The 21,889-nt window shown below is 37.8% G+C and overlaps 1 protein-coding gene and 1 pseudogene across 9 annotated transcripts in view; both read left to right on the top strand.

Annotated features, from left to right (window-relative positions):
- Positions 1 to 21,889, top strand: part of ZNF169 (zinc finger protein 169) — a 58,947-nt gene that overhangs the window by 31,086 nt on the left and 5,972 nt on the right. For 5 of the 9 annotated variants that reach the window (XM_060610261.3, XM_060610259.3, XM_078436096.2 and 2 more), the window contains 2 exons: positions 12,318 to 12,444; positions 12,920 to 13,015. In XM_060610261.3, the coding sequence (XP_060466244.3) occupies positions 12,318 to 12,444; positions 12,920 to 13,015 (223 nt within the window). Of the gene's footprint in view, positions 1 to 149; positions 295 to 12,317; positions 12,445 to 12,919; positions 13,016 to 20,524; positions 20,629 to 21,889 lie in introns of those variants that run through there. The other 4 variants (XM_060610265.3, XM_060610266.3, XM_060610268.3 and 1 more) reach the window with 3 other exon arrangements.
- LOC132663740 (heat shock cognate 71 kDa protein pseudogene) lies at positions 8,537 to 11,688 on the top strand (annotated as a pseudogene).

Genomic DNA, 21,889 nt, shown 5'->3' on the forward strand with positions numbered 1-21,889 from the left:
AAATCTATGTCAATGGTTATAGTGTATAACAATGCAATCTGTGACAATTACAAAAGTAGGAGAGGGATTAAAAAGTATAGAAACAGACTATATACTACTGAAACTAAGTGGATTTGTACAAGTTTACTATGTTAATTTTAATCCACAAGGTAAACACTAAGAAAATACTAAAAGAAAAACTGAAAAGAGAAGAAAGAAATAAAAGTGTGACACTACAAAAAAAATCAGTAAATATAAAAAAAGGCAAGAATGGAGGAACAAAAGACACAGACAACAAACAACTAAATGGTATAAGTAAGTACTTTTCAGTATTCATATTAAATACAAATGGAATAAACTTCCCAATTAAAAGGTCCAGATTAGTAGACTGGATTAAGAAACCAAGATCTATGTATATGCTTCCTATAAGAGAGTTACTATAAAGAATGAGGTTGAAAGTAAAAGGATGGAAAAAAAATATTGCAAAAGATTTTGTATTCCATACAAAAAAAAGGGCTGTATTATGAGACAAACTAGATTTTAAATCAAAAGAAGGTTAATGAAAACAGACTCCTGGATCAATGGAATAGAGAGCCCAGAAATAAACCCATGCATATACAGTCAATCTGTGATAAAGGAGGCAAGATTATACAGTGTGAAAAAGTCTCTTCAGTAAATAGTGTTGAAAACACTGGGCAGCTACATGCGTAGAAATGAAACTGGACTGCTATCTTACACTATATACAAAAACCAACTCAAAATGAATTAAGGACTTGAATGTAAGACCCAAAACCATAAAACATAAAAAAGGAAATGTGAGCAGTAAGCTTTTTGACATTGGTTTTCGCAATATTTTTTTGAACCATTCTCCTCAGGCAAGGGCAGCAACAGCTAAAATTAAAAGATGGGATTATGACAAACTGAAAAGCTTCTGCACAGCAAAGGAAACCATCGACAAAATGAAAAAGCAATCTACTGAATGGGAGAAGATATTTACAAATCCTACATCCTAGAAGTGGTTAATAACCAAAAAATATAAAGAGTGTACACACCTTAGTACTCAAAAAACAAACGGGTGCCTGGGTGGCTCAGTTGGTTGAGTGTCTGACTCTTGATTTTGGCTCAGGTCATGATTCCAGGATTGAGCCCTGCATCAGGCTCCATGCTAAGTGTGGAGCCTGCTTAAGATTCTCGGTCTCTCTCCTTCTGTCCCTCTCCCTTGCTTGCGTGCTCGCTCTCAAAACAAACAAACAAGCAAAAAAACAAAACAAAACAACCCAGGAAACAAAAAACAAACAGCCTGATTCAAAATGGGCAGAGGACTTGAATAGACATTTTTTTAAAGAAGACATACCGATGGTCAATAGACATCTGGAAACATGTTCAGCATCTGTAATCATCATGGAAATGCAAATCAAAACCATAAGGAGATACTACCTCACACCAGTCTAACTGGCTTTTATCAAAAAGACAATAACAAATGTTGGTAAGGATGTGGAAAAAAGGGAACCCTCATGCACTGTTGGTGGGAATAAAGACTGGTGCAGCCACTGTGGAAAACAGTATGGAGACTCCTCAGAAATGTAAAAATAGAACTACTGTATGATCCATGAATTCCACTTCTAGGTATTTATCCATATAAAACAAAAACACCCATTCAAAGGGATATATGCATTACCATTATTTATAAAAGCTAAGATACAGAAGCAACTTAAGTGCCCAGCAACAGATGAGTGGATAAAGAAGTTGTTTACGCACACATTCGGGAATATCACTTAGCCATAAAAGAAGAATGAGCTTGCTGTCTGTGGCAACATGAATGGACCTAGAGGTATTATGCCAAGTGAAATAAGTTAGAGAAAGACTAATACTGTACAATTTCACTTATATGTGGAGTCTAAAAAATACACCAGAATGGAAACAGGCTCACAGATAGACAAAACTATTGGTCACCAGAGTGGGGAGGGATTGAGAGTAGGCCAAAAAGGAGAAGGGGATTAAGAAGTTTCTAATTATAAATAATTCATGAGGATACAATGTATAGCAGAGGGAAACACTATGATATACACCAGAAACTAACGGGAAATTGTATGTCAATTATACTTCAATTTAAAAAGAAAGTTACAAAAGATTAAGAAGGATATCATATGTTGATAAAAGGTTCACTATGAAGAGAGGATATAACAATTATATAACTACCTAATAGTACAGTCCCAAAATATACGGAGTAAAAATGGGCAGAATTGAAGAGAAAACTAGTTCTACAATAATGGGTGTAGTTCAGTAACCAACTTTCTATAACAGAGCAGCCAGACAGGAGATCAAAGGCAGTATACAACTTGAACTGCACTAATACACACACACACACACACACACACACACACACACACACCCCATCTATCCAACAACAGCAAAATATATATTTAACTTAATTGTACCTGAAAGGATAGGTCATTAGGCCACAAGGTAAGTCTTAATGAATTTGAAATTACTGAAATCATGCAAAGTAACTTCTGATCACAGTGGAATGAAACTAGAAATGAACAGCAGAAAGAACTCTGGAAAATTCACAGATATGTGGAAATTGAATAGCACACTCAAACCTTTGTATCAAAGAAGAAAAATCACAAGAGAAAGTAGAAAATACACTGAGACAATGGAAGTGAAAACTTGACATACTAAAACTTAAGGAATGCAGAAAAAGCAATGCATAGAGGGAATTTTATAGCTGTAGATGCATCATGTAAACAGTAGATCTCAAATCTGCAACCTAATTATACAATTTAAGAAGAGCAAACTAAACCCAAACTAGAAGAAGGAAGCAAATAATAAAAGAGGAAAGATGAGATAAAATAGAGAACAGAAAAAATGATAGAGAAAGCAACAAAACTTAAAGCTGGTTCCTGAAAAAGATAAAATTGACAAACCTTTATCTAGACTAACCAAACCTCCCAAGTTACTAAAATCAGAAATGAAATTGGAGACGTTACTGTTAATTTTTTTAAGAAGTGTTACAAGTAAATACTTATACAAGGGAATAGCTGTATGCCAATAAATTGGCTACCCAAGGTGAAATGGATACCTTTCTAGAAATGCACCATCTATCCAAACCTCAGGAGAGAATAGAAATTCTGAAAAGACCTAGAAATAGTGAAGATATTAAATCAATAATAATAAAAAACCTCCCAACAGAGAAAAGCTCACAACCAAGTAAAGATGGCTTTACTTGTTAACTCTACCAAACATATAAAGAAGAATTAACAAAATCTTTCTCCAATTATTCCAAAATATTGAAGAGGACACTTCCTAACTCATTCTATGAGGACAACATTACTCTGATACCAGAAGTCTTAGACAAAGACACTATGAGAAAAGAAAACTACAGGCTAATATCTCTTATGAGCAATTGCAAAAATCCTTGCCAAAATATGCACAAAACTAATTCAGCAGCGTATTAAAAGTATTGTACCTCTGGGGCGCCTGGGTGGCTCAGTCGGTTGGGTGTCTGACTTCGGCTGGTCTGTGAGTTCGAGCCCTGCATCGGGCTCTGTGCTGACAGCTCAGAGCCTGGAGCCTGTTTCAGACTCTGTGTCTCCCTCTCTCTGACCCTCCCCTGTTCATGCCTGTCTCTCCCTGTCTCAAAAATAAATAAAACGTTAAAAAAAATTTTAATAAAAAAAAAGTATTGTACCTCTTGAGCAAGTGAGGTTTACTCCCAGAATGCAAGAATGTTTCAACCTGTTAAAATCAACTCTGTAGGGGCGCCTGGGTGGCTCAGTCGGTTGAGCGTCCGACTTCGGCTTAGGTCATGATCTCACAGTCCGTGAGTTCGAGCCCCGCGTTGGGCTCTGTGCTGACAGCTCAGAGCCTGGAGCCTGCTTCGGATTCTGTGTCTCCTTCTCTCTCTGACCCTCCCTCGTTCGTGCTCTGTCTCTCTCTGTCTCGAAAATAAGTAAACATTAAAAAAATTAAAAAAAAATCAATTCTGTAATACATCACATTAAGAGAATGTATGATAAAAGCCACATGATCTCAACTGAGGCACAAAAAGCGAATGACAAAACTGAACATACTTTCACAAAAAAAAAAAAAAAACATTCAGTAAACTAGGAATAGAAGGGAACTTCCTCAACATGATTAAGACCACATATGAAAAATTCACACTGACATCATATTTAGTGACGAAAGACTGAATGCCTTTTTTTCTGAAGAACATGAATGAGATAAGGATGCCAGCTTTTGCCGCTTCTGTTCAACACAGTACTGACAGTTCTAGCCTGAATGATTACACAGAAAAAAGAAAAGGAATTGTAAAAGAAGTAAAATGATACCTTCACTGGAGCCACTCTCTCATATCCATAAAACATTAGAATCCATACACGTGAAAAAAATGTCAGAGCTAATAAATGAATTTTAGCAAAGTTGCAGGATACAAAATCAACATGCAAAAAGTCAGTTTTATTTCCATATGCTTTCAATGAACTATCCGAACAGGAAGTATATATTTTTTAAGTTCCAATAAAATAAAATTCCAAAGAATACATTCTAATAAAATTCCAATTTATAGCAGAATCCAAAAGAATAAAGTACTCGGCAATAAATTTAACCAAGGAGGCAAAAGACTTGTTCACTGACACCCAAAGAATATGGCTGAAATTAAAGAAAACCAAAGTATATGAAAAGACTTCCCATACTTATGGACTGGGAGACTTAATATTGCTAAGATGACAGTACTACCCAAAGTGATCTATAGATTCAAAGCAATCTCCCTCAAAATTCCATTTGTGTGTGTGGTTATTTTTACAGAAATAGAAAAAACTATCCTAAAATTCATTTGGAACATCACAAGACCCTTGAGTCTTGCAAAACAAAAAGTATGGAGGAACCACACTGTCTGATTTCAGTACTCCGTACCAAGCTACAAACAGTGGCAAAATCGGTTTGCTACTGACATAAGGATAAACATATAGATCAATGGAACAGAACTAAGCCTGAGGAAAAACCCTCACATATATGGTCAATTGATTTTTGACAAGGGTACCAAGTCCATACAGTTGGAAAAGGACAGTCTGTACAAATGGTGCTTGGACAACTGGATACCTATGCTAAAAGAACACAAGATAAATGAAAAATTAGAAAGTGTCTGAAGAAGTAGATATAATGAATACATATGTGGAGATTTCAGAACTGAAAAATACATACCTGAAAGAAAATGGTTAGTAGATGGCTTACTAGCACATTAGAGGTAACAAATCACTGAACTGGAACACAGAACAATAGAAATTATACTGGGAAAAAAGTTATGAAGAGAGCCTCTAAAACTATGGGAGTATAACAAAATACCATTTGTGTCACTGTAGTTCTGCAAGTAGTAAAGGTAGGCAGTATTAGAAGAGCTAATGGCTTAAAACTTCCCAAATTTGGCAAGAGATGGAAACCTAAAGATTCAAAGAGCTTGAATGTATGTCAAACATGATAAGCCCACTGAAATCCATGTCAAATCACATTACAGTTTATCTCCATAACCTAAAAATGAAGGAAACATCTTGAAAGTGGCCAATGAAAAACAACACATTTTCTTATAGGGAAAACTATTGGAATGGTAGTGGATGTCTTACCAGAAACCACAGAGGTTAGATGGAAGGGGTGTGATGTTCTTCAGGTGCTGAAAGAAACTGTCAACCCCAAATCCTGTACCAAATGACAATATCTTTCAGGAATTGAAGGGAAACACAGGACATTCTCAAATGGAGGGAAACTGAGAATTTGTCCCTAGGAGAGCGGATAGAGGCAATTTTATAAGCAAAAAGGAAACAATAAAAGAGGGAACCTTGGAACATCTGTGTGCAGTAAGGAGTTAACATAATAGGCCTGAGACTGCTATTGTTAGGAAATCCTGCTTGCAAGATTATCCTTTGGCTGGCATTGGGATCTTGCATTTCTAGAGGGTTGGCACCATTCCCAGAACTGATAAGAATGGCTCACTGTGCCTAAAACTATGCAAACTGTAGGGTTATGTTGAATGTGCCTGTGTGACTAGCCCCCACTAAAAAAGCTGGGCACTGAGCCTTTAATGAGCTTCCTCATTAGATAACATTTAACACATGTTGTCACAGCCATTGGTGGAGGATTTAAGTGGGTCGTGTGTGACTCCACTGGGAGAGGATTTTTGGAAGCTTGTTCCTGGTTTCCTTTGGACTTTGTCTCTTGTATGGTTTCCCTTTGCTGATTTTGCTTTGTATCCCTTTGTTATAATCATAGCCAAGTGTGCAACCATGTGAGTCTTGTGAGTCCTAGTGAACATCAAACCTGGGGGTGGTCTTGGGAACCCCTGACACAATCAGGAAGAAAGAAAACACAGGAAAAATATGGGTAAATATAGTAGGCACTCCTCTTACACATGAATTTTCTGAACTAATTTTGATGGTTGAAGCAAAAATTATTACACATTCTGCTATGATTCTAAATATATAGAGAGGAAACACTTAAAATTACAGTAAGGGCAAAAGGATGTAATGGGAGATAAAGCTTCTATACTTCATTCAAACTCGCAAAATGAAGATACCAGTAGACTGATTAGTTATGCATATGTAATGGAGCTCCCAGAGTAACCACTAAAAATGCTATATACAAAGAGATACACAGAAAGCGCTGGATATTTCAAAATAGAATTCTAAAAAGGAAAAAGAAAAAGGTCCAAATAACCCAAAAGAAGTCAGTAAAAAGAAAACCAAGCAAAAAGAACAAACAAAATGGTCTAAATACACCAACCAAAAGAGAGAAATTGGCATAACAGAGTAAGAAAAAAAGAAGCCACAGTAAACCCAATGTGCTGCCTAAATGAAACTTCAAATATTATAGCTTAGGCAAGTTAAAAGGATAAAAAGAAACATGCAAACATTAATCAAAGGAAAGGAGTGGCTATACTAAATCAATAAGGTAGGCTTCTGAGCAAGGAAAGTTACCAGACACAGAGGGTGATCAATTACAGGAAGACAGTGATCCTGAATATGTGTATCTCACATACAGTTTCACAACATGTGAAGAGGAAACCCAAAGAAATAGACAAATCAACAAGTGGAGACGTCAACACCTTTCTCTCAATGGTGGAAAATCTAAACCCCAAATCAGGAAGAGCTTGTCAACACCATCAACCAATAGAATCTAATCTTTACAGAACATTTCACCCCCAAATAGCAGAATACATATTCTTTTCAAATGCTCACAAAAACATATACCAAGATAAGCATATCCTGGGCCATAAAACATAAGAAATTTGTTTACCTTAACAAATGGAAAGAATTGATACCACACAAGGTATGTTCTCTGACCATAATGGAATCAAACATGAAGTCAGTAAGAGAAAGTTGACAGAAAAGTCTCTAAACACTTAGAAAATATTTAAACTACACACTTCTAAGTAATCCATGCATCAAAAATGAAGTTTTAAGGGGAAATAAAACATTCTCCATGAAAAGAGCATGGAGAGGAAGATACAACGTATCAAAGTATGTGGCGTACAACTAAAGCAGTCCTGAGAGGAAAACCTGTAGCAGTGGATGTGTATGTTACAAAAGAGGAAAAGTCTCTAATCAATAAGCTTCTATCTCAGGAACCTAGAAAAATAAAAGCTAAATAAACCCAAGAAACACATAGAAGGAAATAATAGTGATAAAGGCAGAAATCAGTGAAATTGAAAAAAACAGAGAAAGAGCTGTTCTTTTGAAAATAATAACATTGAAACAACCTCTAGCAAGACTAAGAAAAACAAGAGTAGACACAAATTACTACATCAAGAATGAAAAGAGGGTATCTCTACATACTCTGAAGCCATCAAAAGAATACCAGCCTACAAATTTCACAACTTACATGAAATGAACTACTTCCTTGAAAAACACAAACTACTGAAAATTTCCCAATATGGAATAATTTGAACAGCTCTATAACTATTACGGAAGTTCAATTTGCAATCTAAAAATTCCTACAAATGAAATGTATAGGCCCACATGTTTTCACTGTGGAATTCTGCCAAATCTTTAAAGACTTAGTGCCAGTGCTGCATGATTTCTTCCAGAAAATAGAAGAGGAAGAAACAAACCCTTCCCAATTCACTCTGTGAAGCAGGTATGTTAATACCAAAATAATTACACACTATTACCAAGTACAATTTACTTTAGGCATGCAAGACTAGTTCCATATTTGAAACTTAGTGTAATCCACCATTTTAACAGACTAAAAAAGAAAAACCACATGATTATATCAGTTGATGCAGTAAAATCAATTATTTGTCAGAATTCAATAACCACTGTGGGGAAAAAAAAATCTTAGAACAAAAGGAATGCAGGGGAACTCCTCTACTTGAGTAGGAACATCTACAAAAATATCTATATCTAACATTCTTTATTGCTTATATATATATAAACATACATGTCTACTGCTGTATATATATTTATTTGTAATAATATATAACTATATATATAAAACAATTTACTGTTTTAACCATTTCACAAATTTATTTTAGAGATGGGGGCAGAGGGAGAAAGAGAGAGAGCATTAAGCAGGCTCCACGCTCAGTGTGGAGCCCAACATGGGATTTTATCCCATGACCCTGGGATCATGACCTGAGCCGAAATCAAGAGTCAGACACTCAACCAAGCCATCCAGGTGCCTCTTAACCATTTTTAAATGCACGGTTCAGTGGTGTTAAGTACATGCACACTGTTGTGAAACCATTCCCATTCTCCATCTCCAGCACTGTTTCATCTTCCCAAGCTAAAACTGTGTCCATTAAACATGGACTCCTTCCTCATTCCCCACTCCTCCCAGCTCTTGGTAACCTCTGTTTTACTTTATGGACTTGCCCATTCTCGGTTACCTGCTGTAAGTGGAATCAAACACTTTTTGTCCTTCTTAGACTGGCATATTTCACTTAACGTTTTCAACGCTAATCCTTGGTGTTGAATGTATCAGAATTTCCTTTGTTTCTAAGGCTCAACATATGCCATTGTATGCATACACCACATTTTATGTTGATGGCCATTTGAGCTATTGTGAATAATGCCATTATGTTAGGGATTTTGCTGTACAAGTATATAGGGGTAGATAGCTAGGAGTGGAGTTGCTGAATCACAGGGTCAGTGGTATGTTTAACATTTTGAGGAACTGCTGGACTCTTCCACAAAAACCACACCATTTTACATTTCCCATCAGAAATGCATAAATGTCTCCACACTGCCAGAACTTGTTCTCTCCCTTTTCTTTGGTAGTAGCCATCATAGAGGGTATGGCGTGGCATCTTATCTTAACGCTGTGAGACATAATGCTTTTCTCCTCATGTTAAGAATAAGGCAAAGATGTCTGCTCTCACCACTCTCATTGTGCTACAAGTTCTGCAATAAAGCAAGAGGAAACAGATCATTGACTGCTCTCCAGGTAGCTGTTTCCTTCAAAAGCCAGGCTGGGCCCATAATGAAGCAACTATGTCTAAGGGACCTGCAGGTGGCATTGGTCTTGGCACCACCTACTCTTGTGTGGGTGCCTTCTAGCACAGGAAAGTGGAAATAATTGCCAATGATCAGGGAAACTGAACCACCCCAAGTTATGTAGCCTTTACTGACACTGAACGATTGATCGGTGATGCTGCAAAGAATCAAGTTGCAACGAACCCCACCAACACAGTTTTTGATGCCAAACGCCTGATTGGGCGTGGATTTGACAATGCTGTTGTCCAATCTGATATGAAGCACTGGCCCCTCATGGTGGTGAATGATGCTGGCAGGCCCAAGGTCCAAGTAGAATACAAGGGAGAGACCAAAAGTTTCTATCCAGAGGAGGTGTCTTCTATGGTTTTGACAAAGATAAAGGAAATCACAGAGGCTTACCTTGGGAAGACTGTTACCAATGCTGTAGTCACAGTACCTGCCTATTTTAACAATGCTCAGCGTCAGGCTACCAAAGATGCTGGAACTATTGCTGGTCTTAATGTACTTTGAATCATCAAAGTACAGCAGCCAACTGCTGCTGCTATTGCTTATGGCTTAGAGAAAAAGGTTGGAGCCGAAAGGAATGTGCTGATCTTTGACTTGGGAGGTGGCACTTTTGATGTGTCAATCCTCACTATTGAAGATGGGATCTTTGAGGTCAAATCTACTGCTGGAGACACCCACTTAGGTGGAGAAGACTTTGACAACCGAATGGTAAACCATTTTATTGCAGAGTTCAAGCGCAAATATAAGAAGGACATCAGTGAGAACAAGAAGGCAGTCCGTTGCCTCTGTACCTCTTGCAAGCATGCCAAGCATACACTTTCTTCCAGCACCTAGGCCAGTATTGAGATTGGTTCTCTATATGAAGGAATCAACTTCTATACCTCTATTACTCGTGCCTGGTTTGAAGAATTAAAATACTGACCTGTTCTGTGGCACCCTGGGCCCTGTAGAGAAAGCTCTTCAGGATGCCAAGCTAGACAAGTCTCAGATCCACGATATTGTCTTGGTGGGTGGTTCTACACGTATCCCCAAGATTCAGAAACTTCTACAAGACTTTTTCAATGGGAAGGAACTGAATAAGAGCATCAACCCTGATGAAGCTGTCGCTTATGGTGCAGCTGTCCAGGCAGCCATCCTTCCTGGAGACAAATCTGAAAATGTTCAAGATTTGCTGCTGTTGGAGGTCACTCCCCTTTCTCTTGGCATTGAAACTGCTGGTGGAGTCATGACTGTTCTCATCAAGCACAATTCTACCATTCCTACTAAACAGACCCAAACCTTCACTACCTACTCTGACAACCAGCCTGGTGTGCTCATTCGGGTTTATGAAGGTGAGCGTGCCATGACCAAGGATAACAACCTACTTGGCAAGTTTGAACTCACAGGCATACGTCCTGCCCCCCATGGCGTTGCTCAGATTGAGGTTACCTTTGATATTGATGCTAATGGCATTCTCAATGTCTCTGCTGTGGATAAGAGTACAGGAAAAGAGAATAAGATCACCATCACAAACAACAAAGGTCGCTTGAGCAAGGAAGACATTGAGCTCATGGTCCAGGAAGCTGAGAAGTACAAAGCAGAAGATGAGAAGCAGCGAGACAAAGTGTCCTCCAAGAATTCACTTGAATCTTACGCATTCAACATGAAAGCAACTGTTGAAGATGAAAAGAGTAAAATCAATAATGAGGACAAACAGAAGATTCTGGATAAGTGTAATGAAATCATCAACTGGCTGGATAAGAACCAGACTGCAGAAAAGGAAGAATTTGAACATCAGCAGAAAGAGCTGGAGAAGGTCTGCAATCCCATCATTACAAAGCTGTACCAGAGTGCAGGAGGCATGCCTGAAGGAATGCCTGGAGGCTTCCCTGGTGGTGGGGCTCCCCCCTCTGGTGGTGCCTCCTCTGGGCCCACCATTGAAGAGGTTGATTAAGCCAACCTGAGAATAGGTTTAGCATTGTTTCACACAAAATATTTGAAGGACCCAAATTTGTAGCAAATTCCATGGCAGTGAAGTTGAGCTGCCATAGTTAATAAACTGGGCATTCTTGATACTTGAATATGGAATATGTGCACAAGGAAAGGAAATACAACATTACACTTTATAAGCACTGTATTGTTAAGTAGAAAATACAATGTCTTAAAACTGTATTTAAAATTGGCACCAAAAAAATAGAGGAAATAAAATGCATATAGATTATAGATTATAAAGGAAGAAATAATTCTGTCCCTATATGCAGATGCCATGCTTGTCTATGTAGAAAATCTAAAGGAATCTAGGAGGAAAAAAATCCTAGAACTAAGTGAGTTCAGCCAGGCTGTAGGATTTAAGATAAAGATAGAAACAATTGTATTTTTGTATCCTAGCAATGAACATAGTGTCACTGAAATTAAAAATACCATTAAAATCACTTAAAGAGATTCTAAGGTGTCAATCTAACAAAACATATGGATTTGTATGCTGAAAATCACAAAATGCTGATGGAAGAAATCAGAAGACAATAAATGGAGAGACATACCACATTTGTGGATTTGAACAGTCAACAGAGTAAAAAGAAGAATAAGGTGATCTACCTGATTTCAAGACCTACTATATAGCAGCTTCATAGACATAAGATCAAGAGAAGAAAAGAGAGGACCCCCTAACTAGACCCATGAGCAATGTGAGAAGGGGATTAATAGTCTTGAACACACGGCACTAGATTTTGGGTTAAAAGCAGGGGCTTTGAATCTCACCTGGGGCCCCACACCAGCCTTTCTTCCTGCCTTGGCCCTAGTTAGTGGCTTAGCTTAGGTTGACTAGTGCATGTGGTTTGCTTCTGGGTGAGCAGGAATGTGTTTGTGTTACAGGCATTAATGGCCTTCAGGGATGTGGCTGTGGCCTTCACCCAGAAGGAGTGGAGGCTACTGAGTCCTGCTCAGAGGACCCTGTATCGGGATGTAATGCTGGAGAACTACAGCCACTTGGTGTCGCTGGGTAAGGATGTCTTGTCTCAGGTCTCAGACTGCCTGTGAACATCTTAAGATTTTATGTAGTAGCCATGATACTTTTGGCTCAAAAAGAAAAACAATATTTTCCCTATATCCCTAGAGAGTGTTTGGATTCTGTAGAGCTGAAATAGTGAAGGTGTGTGTGTGGCGGGGTGGGGGTGAAGCTATGTGGCACTGAATTGCCAGGACTCTTCCAAGGTTGGGCCCTTCCTCCAAAGTGATCTTGCCTCAAATTTGGGAATACTGGTATTCAGTTAACCACAGGGGAGACTTTAGATCCGGGACTCCCCCTCCCCTTAGTCATCCTTTCTCAGCACTCAGAGAGCCTTTGCGCACTGCCACCGCCCCCCCCCCCCCCACCCACTTTCTGGGTTATTGCATTCCCCTGCTGACTCTGAGTTCTGCCATAGCCTCTTAAACCACTAACCCAGGGTCACCTTGGTTTCTTTCCCTGTGAGTAGGAATTGCCTTTTCCAAACCCAAACTCATCACCCAGCTGGAGCAAGGGGATGAGCCCTGGAAAGAGGAGAGCGAATGTCTTCTGGACCTTTGTCCAGGTGAGTGGGAAGCAGTGGGCCGGAGAGGAGACCAGGCAGTGAGGTGCTTAGCAGATGAGGAAGGAGTGCTTATGAACTCCTGGGGAGGGCTCTTCTTTGGGCCCCCCTTCCATGATATCCTGCTTACCCAGAGAGGGCTTCCCTGGCCGTCCTCCCTTCCCCTACGCAGGCTCATTCTGTTCATGTAGTGTCTCTTTTCCAGCACCTTTTCCAGTTCTAGGATCTCCTTGTTCTTGGGCTTTTGTTGGTTGGCCTGATATTCTGCATAGCACTTGCCTTCTGAGACTAAGTCTGCTGTCTCTGGGAGACACTATCTAGTTTTTGTTCATAACATGTGAATTTCTTAGTGCATTGGTTTTACTCCATAAATTCCCATAAGCTTGCTTCTTTTATGATGGATTATTTAAGATTACAACAGGGTGTGTAGAATTATATGAGTGCCTGTGTGCCTTCCCTGCAGCCTGAGAAATAGATGTTAGAACACCAGTTAACAGCCCCCACACCTTCCCTGTTGTGTCCTGCTCTTCCACCCCAGCCAAGAATCCAGTTTGTGCATTAGCATTCTCATGTGCCCTTTTTTCTTTTTCCCCATTCGATGGGTCCTTCAAGCATATAGTGTTGTTTTGCATGTTTGTAAATTCAGCACATAGTATTGTGCTGTACGCATCCTTCTGGAACATGCTTTTTCACTGACTGTGTGTGAGTATCCTGTTAAAACACATTACCAGTTCCCTTCTTTTGGACACTTATTTCCAATTTTGGCTATTAAATAATGCTATCTACATATTCCTGTTACTTCCATAGAAACGGGCAAGAATTTTTCCAGCCTAGAGTTTCTTGTCCCACATCCTCACCAATACTGGGTATTGTCAGATTTCTTCCCTTTGCAGTGAATCTCAGAGGTTCTTGTCCCACACATCCTCACCAATACCAAGTATTGTCAGACTTCTTCCCTTTGCGGTGAATCTCAGAGGAGCTTTGCTTTTCAGGGAGCATGAGTATCTCTTCCTCTGTTGTTTGGTCATTTACGTCTTCTGTGATTTGTCTGTTCATGGGGTTTCCCTCCTTTTCATTTGGGCTGTTTCTGTTATTGATTTGTAGAAATTCCATATAAATTCTGAGAACATGTAGGTCTTTAATCCAGTGGGAATTAATTTTATGTGAATGACTGGAGGTAAGAATAAATTTTTTCCTGATTTATTTTTTTTATTCTTTTGTTTTCAACATTCCTGGCATTTTGTTTCTAAATACAACCATATATCTGGACTTGTACTTTATAGCAAAATCAGTGCTTTTGTCTTTTTTTTTTTTTTTAAAGAGAAACTATTATATAAGCTATAATAATGGTATAATATAAAATGTATTATGGTATATTATGGTATAATAGTTTAGGGATAAATACTTTAATATAAAAAACTACACGTATTTAAAGTGTAAAATTTGGCTACCGCTATGGAATCACTGCTACAATCCAAATACCAAGCATAACTGTCACCTCAAAGTTTCCTTGTGCCTCATTATAGTCCCTATCTCCTATCCTTTCGTCTTTCCCTCCTCCGCAGACTCAGGTACCCACTGCTCTGCTTTCTATCATAGATTTGCTCACATTTTCCAGAATTAATGTAAGTTAAATATATAGAATGTATACCAGATTCTTTCACTCAACATAATTATTTTTAATTTCATCCATAATGCTGTTTGTATCATAGTTCATTTCTTTTTACTGCTGGATAGTATTCCATTACATAGATAGCACAATTCATTTAACCATTCACCTACTGAAAGACATTTGAGTAGTCTCCAGTTTTGATTAATACAAGTAAAATCAGCATGGATGTTCATGACAAGTCTTTTATTTCTCTTGGATAAATACCCGGAACTGGGAATGGCTGGGTTATAGGATATAGTGTATATTTAACTTTTTACAGAATTCAAAAGCTGTTTTCCAAAGTGGCTATGCTATTCACATTCCCACCAGCAAGGTATGAGGGTTCCAGATGCTCCACATCTTTGCCAAAACTTGGCAAAGAAATAAAAAGTTTCTTATTTTTGTGAGAAAGAGGGAGAGAGTGAGCACATGCGAAGGGGGGGAGAAGGGCAGAGGGAGAGAGAATCTTAAGCAGGCTCCATGCTCAGTGTGGATGCAGGGCTCGATCCCACCACCCTGGGATCATGATCTGAGCTGAAATCAAAAGTCGGACACTCAACCTACTGAGCCACCCAACCGACTGAGCCACTCAGACACCCTGGTATTGTTTTCATTTTAGACATTTGCATAGCTGTGTAGTGGCATCTGGTTTTGCCTGACAGTTTCCTAATGGCTGATGATGTTTTCATATGCTTATTTGCCATCCGTACACCTTTGGTAAAATGTCTCTTTGAATCTTTTGCCCATTAAAAAAAATTGTTTTCTTGTATTTTTGTTACTGAGTTCTGAAAGTTCTTCATATATTCTGTATAGAAGGTCATTGTCAGATGTTTGATTTACAAATATTTTCCCTATGGCTTCCTTTTCTTTTCTTTATTTTGAGAGAGAGAGAGTGTGCAAGGGGAGGGGGAGAGAGAATCCCAAGCAGGTTCTGTGCTGTCAGCACAGAGCTGGACATGGGGCTGAATCTCATGAACTGTGAGCTCATGACCTGAGTTGAAATCAAGAGTTGGACACTTAACCGACTGAACCACCCACGTGCCCCACCTTTTCAATCTTTTAATAGTCTTTCAAAGAGAAATTCCTAATTTTGATGAAGTCCAAGTTTTTGTCTCACGAATTTCACTTTTGGTAGTGTGTTTAAGAAATATTTGCCTGACTTAAGGTGAAAGAGATTTTCATATTTTTTTTCCTTTTAGAAGTGTTACAATTTTTATTTTATATTCAGCTCTATAATCTATTGTGAATAAATTTTTATACTTGGTACCACCTCTGGATTTAAGTACATTTGTTTTTGCATACAAATACCTAAATTTTCCAGCACCATTTATTGAAAAGGCAACCTGTTGTTTATTGAATTGCCTATTTACCTTTGTGGTAAATGAATTGACCACATGTGTACAGGTCTATATTTGGATTCTATTTTTTTTTTTTTTTTCACTCCTTTTTCTACCTTGATGCCAATACCACACGGTCTTGATTACTGTAGCCTTATAAGTTTGGAGTTCAGACAGTATAAATCTCCAACGTTTTTTCCTTTTTCAAGTTGTTTTAATTATTCTAGGTTCTTTGAATTTCCATATGGATTTAGAATAGCAATTTTCACACACACACACACACACCCTACTTGGGATTCTGATTTGGAATGAATTAAATCTACCTCATTTTGGAGAGAATTTACATGGAAATAACACTGTATCACCCAATATGTGAACACGGTATATCCATTTTTATGGGAGTTCTTTTAATTTTTGTCAGCCTTGTTTTATAATTTTTAGTACAGAGGTCTTATGCATTTCTACTCAGATTTATCCCTCTATATTTCATATTTTTTATACTATTGAAGCTATTTTCACATTGTTTTCAATTGTTGAAAGTACAGAGAAACACAATTAACTTATGGATAATCATCTTGTATCTGGTAAACTTGCATACTTACTTTTTAGTTCTAGTAGCTTTTGTCAAATTCTATAGGATTTTCTAATAGATGATTATGTTATTTGTGAATAAGTATAGTTTTACTTCTTTACATTCAGTATGTCTTTATTTTTCTTGCCACATTGCACAGGCGAGAACATCCAGTGCAATGATCAATTTAAATGGTGAGAGTGGACATCCTTTCCTTGTTCCTGATCTTATGGGGGAATGCTTTCTCCTAAGTTTAAGTTTTATAGCTGCCCTTTATGAGCACAACAAACTTCTGTTCCTTCTTTGCTAAAAGTTTTTATTGGGAATAGATGTTGGATTTTGTTAAATGTTTTCTGGGCATGTTTTGAGGTGATCATTTATGATCTATTTTTTTTTTAGTCTTTTATAAAGTTTTTATTTTAATTTTAGTTAACATACAGTGTTACATTAGTTTCAGGTGTACAATAGAGTGATTCAAAACAATTCCATGTGTCATTCTTGACAAGTGCAGTCCTTTTTTTCTTTTTATGTTTCAAGTTTAAATTCTAGTTAGTTAACATATAGGGTAATATTGGTTTCAGGAGAATTTAGTGATACGTCACTTATATCTAATACACAGTGCTCATTACAAGTGCCCTCAATATCCATCACCCATTTAGCCCATCTCCCACCTACCTCCCCGCTGGTAACTCTCAGTTTGTTTCCTAAAGTTAATAGTCTCTGATGGTTTGCCTTCCTCTTTTTTTTTTTTCTTCCTTCCCCTATGTTCATCTGTTTTGTGTATTAAATTCCACATATGAGGTGAATGGAGTTTTTTTTTTTTTCCCCTTGTTAAATCAGGCTTGTATTTTTGTTAACATAATGCACTGACCTTATTCAGGTTTCACCAGTTTTACCTTCACTCTTTTGTATGTGTGGGTGTATGTTTGTTTAGATCTATGAAATTTTATCCCATGTACATTCCTGTAACTGCCAGTATATCCAAAGATACAGAATAGTTCCATCACAGGGATCCCTTGTGCTGCTCTTTCATAGCCACAGCCAACTCTCTCCCTCCTCGCCTGTCCTGTCTGGCAACTACTAATCTGTTCTCTTTCTCTATGAATTTTCATTTCAAGAGTGTTATATAAAAGAAATCATATAGTATGTTAACATTTTGGGATGGCCTTTTTTCATTCAGCATAATTCTCTTGTGATCCATCCAAACTGTAGCATGTACCAATACTTCATTCCTTTTATTGCTGACTAGTATTCCATAGTATGAATGTACCACAGTTTGTTAAACCATTCACCCACTGAAGGATATTCCAGTTGTTTACAGTTTGGGGCTTTTATAGATGAAGGTGCTTTCAGCATTTCGATACGGGTTTTTGTGGGACCCTAAGGCCTTATTTCTGGGATAAATGCTGAAGAGTGCAGGTGCTGAGTCATATAGTAAATAAATGTTTAGTTTTGTAAAAAAGAGCCATAGCCATGTCTAGAATGGTTACACCATTTTATCTTCCCACTAGCAACGTCTGCATGATTGTTTCTCCACATTCTTGCCAGTATCTGGTATTAGCCCTATTTTTTATTTTGGCCATTCTGACAGATTTCTAGCAATATCTCCTTGGTTAGTAAGAGTGAGGGGTTTAGTGCAAGCAGTTCCTCTCATGGAGAGCTGGGCATATCTGAGTCTGTGCACTGTATAAAGGATTTAGTTTCCTTGGAAAAGAGACTGGTGTTCTCCCTATGGGTAAAGAGCTTATGAAGCCTCTGGTTATGGATGGCTATTGCTGTCATTTTGCAAGGTTTTGTGGCATGTCCTTGCATCTCTGTTCATTCTTCCCAGACGATCTCTATCCAAAAGTGGTTGGCAGGTGTGTGTGTGTGTGTGTGTGTGTGTGTGTAAGATCTGATCTGACCACTGAATGGACCTGGCAAAGATGGTCTAACAAGTGAGGGGAAAGAGACAATCTCTTCCTAGGTTGGCTCATGTGAGTAGTTGGCAGGCAGGGGCCCACGGACTTAGGTCTAGGGTGTCCAGCTAAGCATCTTCAGACACTGCATTTTAAGAGGGTAATCCCTGGTAGTTCTTCTCAGCTAAGCAGAGTCATGTAAGGTGGTTGACCACAGGAGCAATGGGTAGATGTGTATCATTACCTAGTGTATTTCTTTTCAGGTAGAATTTACTTACAGGAAATGCAAATTCTTAAGTTTGCTAGAGTTCAAACAATGTGTCTATCTCTACAATCCAAACTTTATCAAAATACAGATTACTAGCATTCCAGATAGTTCCTTATGGCCCATTCCAGTAAACTCCCACCCTAACCCTCAGAGGTACCTCTGGTCTTGATTTTATTTCATCATGGATTAATTTTGCCCACTATACAATTTTGCATGAGTGGAATGATACGTATTCTTTTGTGTAGGCTTCTTCACCCAGTACAAAGTTTTTGAACTTCATCCATGTTGTTGCATACATTAGTAACCTGTTCCTTTTTAATGCTGTGTGACTTCCCATCATGTGAATATACAACTATTTATCCTTTCTCCTTGGCAGACACCTTGATGGTTTCTAGTCCTTAGTTATTGTGAAAAAGCTGTTATTAGTAATCTTATGCTAGGTTTTTTGTTTTGGTAAGCCTATGTTTTCATTTCCTTTGGATAAAGACCTAGAGTAACGCCAGATGTATTAGTTTCCTAGGGTTGCTGTAACAATTTACCACAAACTGAAAGGCTAAAACAAAAGAAATCTATTCTCACAGTTCAGAAGTTAGAAGTCCAAAATCAACCTGCTGGCAGGGTTGGTTCTTTTTGGAGGTTTGGAGGGAGAATCTGTTCCTCACCTCTCCTGGCTTCTGGTGGTTGCTGGCAATCATTCCTTGGCTTGTTGCTTTGTCAGTCCAATCCATGCCTTGTGACCACACAGCCTTCCTTCTATGCATCTCTGTATCTAAGTCTCTCTCCTTGTAAGGACACCAGTCATTGGATTAAGGCTCACCCTAATTTGGTATGACCCATCTTAACTTGATCACATCTGCAAAAACCTGATTTCAAAAGAAGTCCTATAGGTAGAAATGAATTTTGGTGGGATACCATTCAGTTTGATACACTGAGTCACAGGGTACAGTATATGCAATATTATGAGAAATGACTATTTTCCAAACTGGCTGTACCATATTTCACTTCCATGAACACACAAGAAGAGAGTGACATTTGTCTCACAACTTCCCCCACAGTTTTCACCTTATCTGTGATGGATATGTAGTGGTTTCTCATGGGATCTTTAATTTCCATTTCCCTGATGGTTAAGTGTTGAGCACTTTCTTTGTGCTTTATTGTATATCTTACTTTGTGAAGTATTTATTAAATCTTCTTCCAGTTTATTGCATTTTAAAATTGTTGAGTTCTATGAATTATTAATCCTGGATACCAATTTGTCATATGTACATTTTGCAAACATTTTCTTAGTCTGAAACCTTTCTGTTCATTTTTTAAAGTTACTTTTGATAAGCAGATGTTTAATTTTGAGGAAGTCTAATTTTTCTCCTTTAAAATTTTTATTGTCATGAAGATAATTTATATTTTCTAAATGCTATATAGTTTTAGCTTTTAAGTCCATGATCCACCTTGAAGTAACTTTTGTATATGGTGTCAGGCAGGAATCAAGATTTTACTCTTTCATATGGATACCCAGTGGCTCTAGCATCAACTGCTGAAAAGACTTGCCTTCCCCTCACTGAATTGCTTTGTTGAAAATCCAATGGCTAAGTGTGGGTCTGTTTTACACTTTCAGTTCTATTTCTTCAATAGAATAGCCCTATCCTTAAACAAACCACACTGTATTACTGTAGGACCATCAGAAGTCTTGAAGCCAGGTAGTGGAAGTACTCTCCCTCTCTCTGTAAGTCAGGTAGAAGTTTTTCTTTTATTTTAGAGAGAGTGAGATTCCAAGCAGGGTCCATGCTCAACCCCCTCCTCCCCCACCCCCCAACATGGGGCTTGATCCCATGACCCTGGGCCAAAATCCAAGCCAAAATCAAGAGTCAGATGCTCAACCAATGGAGCCACCCAGGTACCCCTAATTTTTCTTTTTAAAGACTGCTTTGGGCAGTGTAGGTCCTCTGCATTTCCACTTAAATTTTAAGATCAGTTTCTCATAAAATTTGGGGTCTTTTGTGGTTCCATATAAATTTTAGGATTGTTGCTGTTGGTATTTGATAGGTATTGCATTAAATGTGTAGATTGCTTTGGGTAGTATAGACATTTTGACAGCATTTGTTCTTCCAATCTGTGAGCATGGAATGTTTTTTTCATTTCCTTATGTTGTCTTTAATTTCTTATATTAGTTTTATAGTTTATAAATAGTTTTTTATAGTTTTTTTATAGTTTTTTATATTTATAGTTTTTTTATAGTGTTTTATAAATATAGTTTATAGAATTTTATAATATAAAATTCTTATATTAGCTTTATAGTTTTCAGGCACCTCTCAAGTTTATTCCTAGGTATTTTACTCCTTTTGGTGCAATTGTAAATAGGATGGTTTTCTTAATTTCTCTTTCTGCTGTTTCATTATTGGTGTATAGAAATGCAACAGATTTCTGCACATTGCTTTTGTATCCTGCAACTTCACTGAATTCCTTTATCAGTTCTAGTAGCTTTTTGGTGGAGTCCTTAGGGTTTTCTATGTATACTCTCCTGTCACCTATGTTATTAGACGACATACAGAAAAGGAATTCAAATTGGTAAGTAGTAAAAGCTTTATTTCTTCCTTACCAATTTGAATTCCTTTTCTGTATGTTGTCTAATTACTGTGGCTAGTACTTCCAATGTTTTGTTGAATAAAAGTGGTGAGAGTGGACACCCTTGTCTTGTTCCTGACCTTAGGGGGAAAACAGTTTTTACCCCATTAAGGATGATGTTTACTGTTGGTTTTTTATATATGGCCTTTATTATGTTATATTCCCTCTAAACCTACTTTGTTGAGGGTTTTTATTATGGATGGATGCTTTACTTTTACAGATGATTTTTCTGTGTCTACTGAAATATGATTTTTATACTTTCTCTTATTGATGTGATGTATCAAATTGATTGATTTGCAAATATTGAATCACCTGTGAATCCTGGGAATAAATCACTTGATCTTGGTGAATGATTTTTTTAATGTATTGTTGGATTCTCTTTGCTAGTACTTTGTGAAGGATTTTTGCATCTATGTTCATCAGAGATATTGGCCTGTAGTTCTTTTCTTTGGTGGTGTCTTTATCTGGTTTTGCTATCGGGTATACTGGCCTCCCAAAATGAATTCGAGAATAGGTTAACTCTTTAAGTGTTT

This window comes from Panthera onca, chromosome D4 (assembly GCF_046562875.1).
Source record: "Panthera onca isolate mPanOnc1 chromosome D4, mPanOnc1 haplotype 2, whole genome shotgun sequence".
NCBI classification, from domain to species: Eukaryota; Metazoa; Chordata; class Mammalia; order Carnivora; family Felidae; genus Panthera; species Panthera onca.